Source organism: Seriola lalandi, unplaced genomic scaffold (genome assembly GCF_002814215.2).
Source record: "Seriola lalandi dorsalis isolate HSWRI2012SDOR001 ecotype SW California unplaced genomic scaffold, Sedor1 jcf7180002054370, whole genome shotgun sequence".
Lineage (NCBI taxonomy): Eukaryota > Metazoa > Chordata > Actinopteri > Carangiformes > Carangidae > Seriola > Seriola lalandi.
In genome coordinates this window covers 633,483-646,428 of record NW_019524923.1, presented here as the reverse complement: position 1 = coordinate 646,428, position 12,946 = coordinate 633,483, and the positions used below count along the sequence as shown (strand labels likewise).

At 39.7% G+C, this 12,946-nt stretch overlaps 2 protein-coding genes and 1 long non-coding RNA gene across 6 annotated transcripts in view; 1 reads left to right on the top strand and 2 right to left on the bottom strand.

Moving 5' to 3' along the window:
- Positions 1-50: 50 nt before the first annotated feature.
- LOC147818991 (uncharacterized) lies at positions 51-4,754 on the bottom strand. Its single transcript, XR_015437412.1, has 3 exons — positions 4,676-4,754; positions 2,990-3,120; positions 51-571 (listed from the first exon to the last, which is right to left on the bottom strand). It is a non-coding gene; the product is annotated as an uncharacterized LOC147818991 (long non-coding RNA).
- On the top strand, positions 1,308-8,815 carry ppef2b (protein phosphatase with EF-hand domain 2b). Its single transcript, XM_087174675.1, has 17 exons — positions 1,308-2,650; positions 2,766-2,783; positions 3,028-3,155; positions 3,827-3,881; positions 4,060-4,235; positions 4,351-4,465; positions 4,570-4,616; positions 4,697-4,863; positions 5,013-5,049; positions 5,582-5,731; positions 5,851-6,204; positions 6,342-6,527; positions 6,714-6,856; positions 7,013-7,119; positions 7,228-7,391; positions 7,491-7,578; positions 7,839-8,815. The coding sequence occupies exons 1-17, from the start codon at positions 2,599-2,601 to the stop codon at positions 8,021-8,023; spliced, it is 2,172 nt and encodes a 723-aa protein (XP_087030801.1). The 5' UTR covers positions 1,308-2,598; the 3' UTR covers positions 8,024-8,815.
- Positions 8,816-9,864: 1,049 nt separating this feature from the next.
- Positions 9,865-12,946, bottom strand: part of nup54 (nucleoporin 54) — a 10,320-nt gene continuing 7,238 nt past the window's right edge. For all 4 annotated transcript variants that reach the window (XM_023408694.2, XM_023408695.2, XM_023408692.2 and 1 more), the window contains 5 exons: positions 12,616-12,709; positions 11,773-11,880; positions 11,435-11,554; positions 11,041-11,151; positions 9,865-10,390 (listed from right to left, as the gene is read on the bottom strand). In XM_023408694.2, coding sequence (XP_023264462.1) covers positions 10,262-10,390; positions 11,041-11,151; positions 11,435-11,554; positions 11,773-11,880; positions 12,616-12,709 — 562 coding nt within the window. In that variant the 3' untranslated portion in view covers positions 9,865-10,261. The remainder of the gene's footprint in view (positions 10,391-11,040; positions 11,152-11,434; positions 11,555-11,772; positions 11,881-12,615; positions 12,710-12,946) is intronic.

The following is a 12,946-nucleotide window of genomic DNA, read 5'->3' as shown; positions in this document are numbered from 1 at the left end:
GTTACATTCCACCACAGCTAGTGAGCCACATTGTTTCAGTGTTCCTTCATTATGATGAACGTGGGCATTGTCCTGCTGCTGTAAATACTCACTATTGCACCAAATTCCATTCATCCACTGCTTAAAATAGTCCCCAACAAACACTGTGTACTCATGTTTGGGTAAAGTTTCCTAAAAACTACAGTGTCCAATGTTTTTTTTTTTAGGAATGTTTTTTTAATGAAAGTATATACTAGTGATTTTTTTGAAGATGTGCATTTTCAGTGGGAACAAATCACTTTGGGTCGAGTACCAAAGAAAAATTAAAGAAGTTGCAAAAAAAAAAATTTAAAAATTTAAAAATTGAGAGATTGATTAATGCATTGTTGGTTTCTGACTTTTCATGGGATTTTCTGACGCTAACATAAATAAACACACAGAAATGTGCACAGACAGACACACCTGAGGTCACTGTGGGATACTGCAGCTTTAGACGTCCCCTAACCACGCATGAATGAACACAGTCCTTGAGTATCAGACGTCTCCCACCATTTCTTTCTTGTAGTGCTGCTGGGAGTCACACTCCTCCTGGCTGGGATTCACAAAGAGCTTTTATACACAGATGAAGGATTGTGGAGGATGCATGATGCAGATGTTCCACAAGCAGACAACAGAGATGACATTCTTGAAATGTATTTCAACACAGGAAAAAAAAAAAAAGAAGGGAGTTTTACAGGCTCATTGACAGCTGGTTACTTTTCATCAATGTTTAATCTAATATGGACTGTAATGTAACAGGATTGAAATTCACCTGTAGTAAAAACATTACTATAGAGATACATTTTAAAATGCATGTCTGCACACAATGTAATTCCCATAGTCCTGCAAAGAATACTTCCTTTCTTAAGCATATAATCTTTTGTTTTTGTCAAAACCGTAAGAAAGATATCAGATGTTTTTCTCAGCAGTCTGGGGTATGATGTTTGACGTTGACCATGGCAGAGGTCTGTGTTCTCTGAATGCCCTGCTAATTATTCAAATAGTATATAAATAAATAATTTAAAAGAAACACAAGACTCATTGTAATTCGCTACCTCATCATTGTAATTCATTGTAATTCACAGTGTAATTTATTGTACCCTACATATGCACATCTCCACTTTACTTATGCACACCCTCACTTTACATATCTGTACAGCACACACTTGCACTTTAACTGCTCTTTTGCACTTCTGGTTAGATACTAACTGCATTTCGTTGTCTTAGTACGTGTACTCTGTGCAATGACAATAAAGTTGAATCTAATCTAATCTAAAGATGATATTCGTTTCTATGTATAACTTTTATAGTGCATTTCTTGCTTGTCTTCATAAAATATTTGCGTATAAATGTCTTATTTTTCTTGATGTTTTTATATGCCCCAATATGAGCACAAATACAGTCATTTCAAGCTCACTTCTTGCGTTCAACGGCTCCCCTCCTTTTTTCTGAATATTATCACTGATCTACTTGGGATGCCTTTTTTCCCCACTGTTTTTTTTTTGTGGATATATAATTATGTCCACCATCTGCAGAGACACATCAATAATAGTGACTGTCATATGTTCAAAAACATCTGAAGCTAAAGATACAGTACATCGAGCCAAATGGGTCAAATGAACAACCTCTGCACATAAAATCAGGTAAGTGTTTTTAAATAATTTTCTCTGTTACTGAACCTGTACTTTAATTTAGAAATATATCTGCATTTATTGAGGTCAGATTTACCGGTGGTGAGTTAATTGTTAATGGAAACAGCGAGAGTATATTGACGGTAATAGCTGTCATATCAGTCAGGACTTGAGCCGAGGCCAGAACCTCCTTTCATAAACAGTTGCTGCCCTTTATCAGAGCCCTCATCCGTTGATTCAGCGTAGATGCCGCCCGTAGTAAGGGTTTAATCCTAATCCACTTGCATCTTGTTTTGTTTAAGTGATCACAAGGTCTGTCCAAGACACTTGGCTCTGCTGTTCACAAGCCCTTTGTCGGTGTGTGTTTGTGATTATTTAGAGTGTGGCTGCAGAAAAACGGACCTCCAGTTCTAACATTACAGACACTGGGACATTTGCTGCTGTGCCTGGGAGATGGAAACGTCTGAGAGATAATGTGTGGCTGTAAAATTTGTAGGAAAAAAAAAGACAAGGTGTCTTTAAAGATGCTGAGGAAGTGAGAAGAGGTGATGAAAAAAAGGTAGTGTGGCCAGGTAAGGTTACTTTGGGCCAATCCAGTGCTTTTATTTGGCTATGGATTGTTCTGTTTTGGTTGAGTGGAGTTCTTATTCTATCCATACTTTTGCAATTATATTGTAAAAGATCCAGTAATTACAAGTTATAAGAATTATTTCTCCAAATCATTTTAATTTGTGTATGTTGTTGTTTATGATATATTATATATTATTTATAATCAACCTTTTTTCTAACATCAAAAAGTGTAGTGAAATTGATTAAAATAATAGGAAAATGTGTTATGTTGTATATAGAGATCTATTATTGCATTATTGCAGGGCTGCAAAACACAAAGTCAAATATCTCGGACTCAAACATGAAAGTATCTTGGTCTCAGTGAAAACAGCAAAGGGTCATGGGATGTGGCATGGGAAAGTCAGAACCACAGCTGAAGAAATGTGACAGAGGTGCGGCCTTTTATCAAAATCCCTTTAGTGAATAGTCGAACTTTTAAAAAGAAATGTTCCAAATTATTGCAGTAATTCAATTTCTGTCATTATCTTTTTTTTTTGTCATTTTTAGTGAGCATCTCAGTTCCAGGTAAATATCTGTTTTATTCCATCGTGTCTTTACACTTAACAACTTGAGTTAAAATCTATTGGAGAAAAAAAAGTCTCAATTAGCTGAAATAACTTTTGCAATCTCTTCTCAATTTTTGCACACTCTGTGAAGCTGCCACTGGTGAGTCTTTCAGTCTAGATCTGACACAGTGAATGAATGTGCTGGTCGTGAAAGAGGAAAATTACCTCAGCAGTTTCTCTTTCTCTCCTCTTCTCATTCTCAGCAATCAGAGCGGCTCTGTTGATCCAGCGCTGGTACCGTCAGTACGTGGCCCGGCTGGAGATGAGACGCAGGTGCACGTGGAACATCTTCCAATCTATTGAGTATGCAGGAGAGCAAGACCAGATTAAGGTGAGGTTAAATAGTTTTGGGATGGACAGACATTCATGGTCCCAAGAGGATGAATAATAATGACTTTGGTGAGCCCCTGACTTCTCCTGTAGCATCACCATCAAGTTGACATGTGGTTGAAAGTGAAATGTTTCACTTATTCCGTGAAATATCTCAAAATTGGCTCAGAATTTTGTACACACATTCACGGTTCCCAGGTGATAACTTCAAACAAGTCTCTCAGTTTTCCTCTAAAGCCACGAGCTGGTTGACAGTTCTTGGAGAGATTGCCATGAAATTCGGTACAAACATTCATGGACCACAGACGATGTATTGTAATATCTTTGGTAATCCTTTGACCTTTCCTCTAGCTAAAAATGATTGATCAACTGACTAATTACTTGATCAAAAGAAAATTAATTTCAGTCCAGGTTCTCAAATGTGAAACTTTGCTGCTTTTCTTGGTATTACATTGTAATGTGAGCTTTGCGTAGTCGCTAAAGAAGTGATTTCAGGATGTGAAATTGTACTCCAGCATATTTTGGATATTTTTTCATTATCAAATGTTAACATCAACATGATCACGTTGTCGTATATACATGAGCTGCCAGCATGGTTGTAGACTTGTATGGATATTTGGTTGACGCTGTGAATTAACCTTGATTTTCAAATTCTCCTTTCTCTTCCTGCAGCTCTACAGTTTTTTTGGCTTCCTGATGGATCACTTCACCCCAGCCAGCAGTGAAAGTAAGACAATGACTGGCAACTTCTGTTTTAATTCACTGACTTGTAGATTTCATTAGATTACTGACAGTGACATAATCTGAGCTCACCCGCTCCACCCCCTGCTGAGAAACGTAGAGTGGCTTTCCCTTACCGCACTGCTCCACTTCCCTTTTGTTTTCCCTCTCTGGCATTAATGCAGGAAACCTAATATCGCACATCTTTCGGGAGAATGAAATCTGTCGTGACTCGGAGTGGGAGAGATATTTTTGCTACAAGAGCATTGAGGTACCTGACGGCTACACCGGCCCTCATCTGACCTTCCCTATGACCTTCTGTGGGGTGTCAAAGCTGGTGGAGGCCTTCAAGCACAAACAAGTAGGCACACAAGCACATGAAGCACTCTCACTGCAGATACAAAAGCAGACAAGTTTCTAATGGTTGACGTTTTCCTCAGCACTCTTTATTCATATGTGTTTGTTTTTCCCAGTAGCAGCTCCATGCTCGATACGTCCTGCAGCTTCTTGGAGAGACTTGGAGATGTCTAAGAATTCTTAAAAATATCAATCATGTCTCCACCTGCCATACAAAGGAGATTACCATATGCGGTACACAAACAGCAGGACCTTTCCTGGACATATTTTGCTCTGATATTTTCTCATACATTCTTTTCATTGCCACGAACATAAACGCATTACTTATTCCTACCCAGGAGACCTACATGGGCACCTTGAAGACCTGCTGATGATATTCTATAAGGTATTCGCAACATGCAAATCAACATGTCATCAGTGAGTGACGTTTGTGTTAATTAATACCTGGAACTTAAATCTGTCCAGAATGGTTTGCCATCCTCGGAGAAACCGTACGTCTTCAATGGAGATTTTGTGGATCGTGGCAAAAACTCCTTAGAGATCCTGCTCATCCTGTTTGGGTTCCTGCTGGTCTATCCCAATGACGTCCATCTGAACAGAGGGAACCACGAGGACCACATTGTTAATTTGAGGTACACTCGGCCTGGCTCACAGTATGCACGCTGCTTTCTTATTTTTACACGCCTTGTTTTGTTCTGCCTGTTGTTTTTCATATACGGCTGAATGCAACCTACAGCTGATGTGTAAACTAATCTGCTTATTCATTGGGTGTCTTCTCCAGATATGGTTTCACTAAAGAAGTTCTGGGAAAATACAGGGTAGGTCTTGTGTGTTTTGCTCTGACCTTAGTATTACAGTATATAGGTCTCAGCCAAATGTATCCTCAGCGGTTGAAGAAGTATTCATATCCATTAACAAAGTAAAAGAAGCAATACTCCAATTGAAAAGTAGGCCATTATAAATAAAGGTTATTCATTCAAAATAGTACAACTTAAGTAGAAATAAAATAAGTATTATCAGCACAACATGTGTGACTCCCATCATGGGTGTTATGGTGCGAGCACGTGTTATTTAATTGGCACCAATGACTGAGGATTAAAGGATATTCAGTATTTTTATCACTATCAGCAAATGATCAAAATCAAATTGCAATCCATCCAAAGGGCAATCCATCCAATAATTATTATAAGATATTTCAGTCTGCACCAAAGTGGTGGAGCAACAGACAAACATCCATAGAGCAACACAATTAGCGTGGCTAAAAATTGCCCACATGAATAAGATATGGAGTCCATTATAATAATCCATCCAATTGCATGTAAGTAATCATGAGCTTGACTTGGTCTGCAGCTGCACGGCAAGAAGATCCTAAAGCTTCTCCAGAAGATCTTCAGCTGGCTGCCTCTGGCCACAGTGATCGATCACAAGGTGCTGATTGTGCACGGAGGGATCTCTGACAGGACAGACCTCGACACGCTAGCCCGAGTTGACAGACACAGAGTAAGAGGGGCGTTCAGCATTAATTAAATGAATGAATTTTGTGCAAAATCTAGAAATATGATCATAAAATATCCAAAGTGGAATGTGTATTTAAGCTGTGTGTCTTTGAATGTGTGCAGTACGTGTCGGCCCTCAGGCCTCCTAAGCCGACCCATCATGCAGTCAACGGCAGCAAGACTCAGACAATGAACAACGATAACCAGGAGTCCTGTGGACCCGTGGAAGGCCGCCGTCGAGTGTGTTCTCTGACTTACCAAAGCTCGGCACCGGCTCAAAGGCACAACCTCCCACGCCGCTCGCTGCACAACCTGCCCACGAGCAGTCAACTCAACTGGTCAGTGGAAGAGGAGCTAAAGAGGAGGCGCAGGCTGGCTGGGTTTGACCAGTCCTATGGAGAGCTGCAGAAGTCTGACTCTGACTCAGACCCGGAGCCTGGAGAGACAGTGGAAACAGATGAGCATGAGTGGAAACAGGTGAGTGTTGGAAAAGAAACTGGATCTCAGCAGTTGTTGTTGTTTTGGCACGCATTTTAATATTTTGTGACTTTGCTATTTGGTCTTTTGTTAGCTGTTACAGAATGTTTTTTACTATAACTGATTCATCTACCCAGATAGTGGATATGTTGTGGAGTGACCCCATGCCCCAAAATGGCTGCATTCCCAATGAGGTGCGAGGTGGAGGCTGCTACTGGGGTCCAGATGTCACTGAAGAGGTGTTAGGAAGACACAACCTGCAGCTGCTCATCCGCTCCCATGAGTGCAAACAGGACGGCTATGAGTTCTGCCACAACCGCAGGGTGAACACAAAGAGTCACATAAGGCACAGGTTTAGGAGGGAAAGTAGAGTTTAAGGTGGAATACTGAATATGGAAACAAGTACTTGTAGTGTTGAGAACACTGTAGGAGCATGAATCCTCTCGTTTAATTCAGTCTGTGAGCTTTTAGTTTTAGAGAATTTACCAACTGTCTCCTGCTGCATTCAGGTGCTGACTATATTTTCAGCATCTAACTACTATGAGGTGGGCAGCAACAGAGGAGCATACATCAGAATGGGCCCTGATCTGGTCCCACACTTCATTCAGTATCAGGCCAGTCAGACGAGCAGAGAGCTCACTCTGAGACAAAGGTAACTAATGTAAAAAAGGCTCATTTAAGATCTCAGAAAACAAGTTATAGAGCTTTTAAACACTTTTAATGAAGTAATTTAGGGGGAAACAAAAAGCTTTGTGCGAAGAATGATACTTTTGATACATTTTTTTTTTCTCTACCTGGTCTTTGCCAGTGTTGGGTGGACGGAGAGATCAGCTCTTCGAGCTCTGAGGGAACAACTGTTTGTACATAAGTCAGATCTCATCAGTGCCTTCCAGGAGTTTGATCCTAACAACACAGGTACACTCATCTACAACAGAGAAGTGCCATTTCATCACCTTCTAGTTGCAGTGTCTGAATGTAAATATTTGGTCTATAGCCCACTGTATCTTCCTGTCTGTATCTCAGGGCTGATCAGTCTAAGGCACTGGGCCAGTGCCACAGAGACTGTACTGAAACTGGGTCTGCCCTGGAGGGTGCTACGCCCTCAGCTCGTCAGCAGCACCCAGTACGGCATGGTCAACTACCAGCAGTGGATAAAGGAGCTCTCAATCACTGAGCCCAAACTTGAGGTCAGCCTTATCCCACTAGCTTCAGTGTGTTGTTTCTCTCCCTCTCTGAGACACACAAAGAGTTGAAAAATCATAATGGATTTGTCCTTCCCATTGCAGATATCCGACACCAGCATCCTAGAGACTATGTACAAAAACCACTCCAACCTGGAAACCATCTTCCGAATCATAGACACAGATCACTCTGGTCAGTAAGCAGCTTCGCCTAATTCTTTTTCTACCTTTTCATACCTATACATTCTGCCCTATTTATTTCATCGGCCGGGAATATAACACCCCCACTTGTCAGAGAGACAGAGGTATTTCTATCAGTGGTTGACATAGAAATTTAAAACCAGATGAAAATGAATCCACAAAACATGCAGCGTTTGACACAACATAGATTTTCTTTGCCACAAGTTTGAGCAGTTTAAAAATGACGGCTTGTTCCCCCGTGTCACTGACCAGGTTTGATCTCTTTCGAGGAGTTTCGTCAAACATGGAAACTCCTGTGCTCTCACCTCAAGACAGAGATCAGCGACGAGGCCATCGCAGACCTGGCCCAGAGCATCGACTTCAACAAGGACGGGAGCATCGACATCAATGAGTTCATGGAGGCGTTCCGGCTGGTAGACCTCTCTGCACATGCCTGAGAGCCCCGACCAGGAACTGTAGCTGCTGTAGTTGCTGATTGGCTACATAGAGAACACCAAGAACTGTCTTGAGTAGATGCGCCTGGACACTCATCTGTGGAAATTTGAATGAACAGTAGTATTTCATCCACATGACCTGGGAGGACTGAGAGTGCATCATTGTTTATAAGATACAAACTAAATCTTTTCTACCTCGTAGACTTTTTTTCTTTTTTTTTTTTTTTACAGTATTAATTTTTCATTCAAGTTTATTCAAGAAGTGTAAAGTGTATTTTATAATCACCTGTTTAGTTATGTTTAAAAAAAAAAAAAACCTCAAACACATGTGGTGCTGTCTTTTCCTTTTAATACTGAGTGAGCTGTTGACAATGCTGGAGCCAGTCAAGTTAGGAATTAAAAGGAACTGCACTGATCTGACACATCAGTGTGTTTACACACTTGGAGAGTACCCTGCATATGTGACAAAGTTATTTGAAGTCTTCTGTAGCTCCAGAGGGAGCTGTGCAAAACTGGATAAATTACCTCAATGAAATGTGTGGTTTGATGCAGTGTCAACTATGTCTGAAGTCTATAAGCTTTGAAAATGAAAAAAAACAAGGGGTGTGGAGTTAGAAAGAAGTGACCTTACCTGACCTCTGTAGTCCGCAACATCAGCTACTACTGCTATAAAAACACAGAGTCTTCCACAGAACCATCTGTAGTCAGGTTGTACTGTGTGGTTAATGTAGGTACCAGGTTTTGACAGAAGGAAGAATGTGTGGAATAAAAAAAATTAAATTAAATTAAAAATCATATCTGGTTCTGCTGCATTGATTTTTACCCCCCCCCCAACTCTCCAGCATGAATCCAACAATGTTACAGAACTGTAATCAAAGTGTTTACGTGTTTAAAAGAGAGACATACAAATTACACACTAATTTAGGGTGATTTTTTCGTAATGGAATTTGTATTCAATTGTGTAAAGATCAAATGGCCCACAATCATGTGGCCTGAGAGACATTTGATCAAGGATTAAAATTCAAAATAGCGTTTTAAAAATGCATTCCAACAGATTGTAAAAGCGAACACAATGTATGTATGAGAATCATAAGCATAAGTGGAGCTGGAATGATTAGGCATTGACAGGGGAAAAAAGTTAAATGTTTCGATAACTGATTAAATGAAATTGTTCAATTGATTTTTCACAGGTTCAACTTCCCAAACGTAACAAACTTCTGATTTCCTTTGTCTGTGTGAAAAAAAAAATTATTTAAAATACTTAAAAAAAAGAAAAAAAAAAGAAAAGATGAATAAATAACGAAAATAATTCTCAGTATTTAATCAATCCATTACTATGATTTCTGGAATTGCAGAGGTATTAGTTATTAATCTATTTCTGTCAATATTTGTCATTACTACTAAGTAATGACAAATATTGTAGTACTACTTACTACATTAAGTGTTTTTGCTTGTTTCCAGTATAACAATCATGCATCATCTTATTCTGCAGAACTAGCATCACAGTCATTAGGCGCTACTTCCACAAAGGTGTGAGCAAGTACATGGATAATTTATTTCTATCTGTGCTCTCAAAACCATGGTGTAATTCAGACCCTTAGGATATGGGTGAGCCGTCTGCATGAGGGGATATAATCTTTCTGAAAGCTGCTTAATCAGTTCAACTGCCAATCAGTCTTTCATCCTTATGGGGATGTGAATCCAGGACATGAATCCTATCAACTCAAGCCCTACTTTGATGAGATGTTGGAAAAGGCTAGTCTGAAGAGCTAAACACAGGGACCACAACAATGCACCTGTATGATGTATGTGTGTGTATGTAAGAGATGCAGTGAAAAACTTGGTTTTCAATTTCAATTAAATTTTAATAATATTCTAACAGCATAAAAAAGAAATACAAAGATGTATTTACAATGTATTCAATCACAACACACTCAATCCCATGACTTGTTTACATGCCAATCAACGCATAGTCGCATATTTATAATCTGACGTGACATGAGGGAAGCCAGCTATTATTAGATGATGTTGAGTCTTTCCATTAAGCTGTCTACATCGGTCCAGAAAGATTAACCAGTCATTGTGTTGCTGGTACAGATAATGGGGCAAATTCTGATAAACCTGGCAAACTGCTGATAAAAATGACATGTTGACTGTTCTTTGTGACCGGTATACCCCCTTTGCAGGAAATTGATCGTGAAAGTAAGAGTCAGAGCACATGTGTGTATTTGTTGGGTAGACTCAGCTCAGGATGCCTCCTCTCATGTGTCCACTGTCGCTCAGCCCGTGCTCTATAAGTTTGATGTCTTCCAAGTCGTCTTTGATGACACTGATCAAATGACTTAAACCATCCTGCTGCTGCTTCAAGTGCTGAAAGTGAGAGACAAGTAAACAGTGTTTCAGTTGATGCCAATAGTTTTCTAAAGACAAGCATGGTTTCGAAAGTCACAAGTGTGCACTAAAAAGGTCTGGGCCTTTATTTATGAAGCTCCGCAGAGTAGGAAATCACCTCTAATTGGCCAAAAATTCCCAGACTGACACATTTTCATGTTTGAGAGGAGTCCAAACAAGTTAGGAGTCACTGGGAGATGGCTTTTGGCAGATATTCCATGAGGACAGATGTTTTTGCAATGCTTAATGACAGTAAGCTTAATAAAACTTATTTTTTTAAACTTTTTTTTTTTGACTGTGTGTGGGATACACAGGAGAAAACACAGCGTCTCTGCAGAAACTAAGTCCTCACAAGTCAAAATGGAAAACGCAGCTGAGCAACAGTGATTAGTCTGTCAGGACCTTCAATCACACTCACAGCCCCTCATAAAGCAAACAAAAACTTGACTGGATGTCACTTGCACAATGAAGGTGATTTACTTTCAAGTACTATTCTGACAAAGGAGTGTTTTTGGTCCTAGGTGAACTTTCAGCAGTTTTCCTACGAGTCATTTTGAGACACTTAATAAATACAGGCCCTGGACAAGAATGACAGGAGAAAAATGCATTGTGTAAATTTTCTGACTCACTTGTTTGATTTCTCTGAGCAGGTCTGCATCAACACTGTAGCGCTCTTCTGATCTCACAGCTCCAAAGTGGTTTTGCATCCGGATTTGGGACATTAGTTCGTTCAACCGACCCTAGAATGTAAGACAACACAAATACTATAAAACATCAAATGAAAACTTTGATGCTTGATTGAATGAGATTTGTAAAAATTGAAATATTATAGCCCAAATAATCACAGAAATGATTATAATTACAAATATGGTTTCTAAAATATCCCAACATTAGTAATGTTCTTACACAAACATTACACTGAATTTAGAGAGTCCTTGATAATTAAAACCTAGTAGTAATCATGCTACATGAATGAAGAAACTGGCACTTTAGACAGTGTGCACTTGTAACAGCTACACTTGCCTTGAACTGTGTGGGAGCATTGAGTTCAGACTGAATGGTGTCCAGCTGCACCCTGAGATGCTCCTCATCCACTTGGATAGCGTAACCACTTTTCCTCTGAATCTCCTGTTTAATCAGCACCTGCCAAGAGAACAGAGGAAGAGGAGGAGGAGTGATAAATATAAAAGAGTTACGGAAGCAAGAAAGATAAAGCAGGGAAAGATGGAGTCATCGTTAGGGCGTTCATTCAAACACCATGAAACACTCAGATAGTTGTGATTACAGTTTGTTTCACTTCTCTTGGAAAACGAGAGCTAGAAATCGACTTTCATTGAACGAAGTTTGAAAAATGAAGCTACCTGCAGCACTCTGTGAGAGAGATCCATCAGTTTCCTCTTGTATTGGGCAATCTTTGCCACTGTGGTTGCCTGGTTCTTCTGCAGTTCACTGATGTCACTGGAGATTATCTGTAAGGCCAAATATGTGTGTGAGTGAAAACAGGGAGGAGGAAAATTGTTACCATGTTTAGCATTTCTCACAGATTTCAAGTTTTATTTTAGCCCCATGAAGCTGTAAGCAATCCCTGCCCTCCTGCCTTAGCTTGAAAATATTACATGATTTTTTTTTATATTTTCCTCAGCAACATACTGCAACAGAACAGACATGCAGTATAATTTCATATAAACTTGCAGATGCATTTTATGGTCATATTAGCGAGCTGCTTTTGACAGTGCCCCAATTTGTTTTGCAAGTAAGTTTTACAAGCATTTTTCCTCTGTCTATGCATCATGGTTAGTTACCTTATTATCTCACATGATGCATCTGGTGTAAATATCCTCACACCCAAACTAAGCTTAACATACATGACTGTAACTGAAGGGGACTTTTATTCACCTAATGTATTGTACTATACTGTCCTAATTTATTGTCTTACTGTTATATAAGCCAAAACTATTTTTGAAAGACCTCTGGATCCTTCCACCTGCAGCTGTACTTGTAATAGTAATTTCAGTTGTCAACAACCAGTTGGCAGCTAGCATGAATCGGACATCTGTGTACTCTGTCCTTGACACCACTAAAGCTGCTTCAAAATTCCTTTGTTGATAATCAGAAGGCTCTGTGCCCATGTCCAGTGAGTTTTTTTTTTTTTTTACAATTACAGTCCTAAGACTAGAAACAACAGCAACAGTGTTTTCACTTACATCCACTCTGGTCTGATGCTGTTTGGTCATCTGCTCCTGGATCTGCAGCCTGCGAAGGAGCTCCTTAAAACCCACCATAGGTACTGGGATTAACCTGAACAAAAACATTTATTAGTGCCACGGGTGCTCAGCTCCGAGGCATCTATTAACATTCTGTTTCGGGTTTATTATTCTTCCGCCAAATTTCGGCGCGTAACTCGTCCCGCAGCTTTGAGAAAACCCCGGTAATATACACATCAAAACGTGCGTCATGATCCCGAAAGGGGTGCTATGACTTTTGGTGTTAAAATTCCAATTTTTCCCAAAGTTATTCCCAAAAAACTGGGAATAA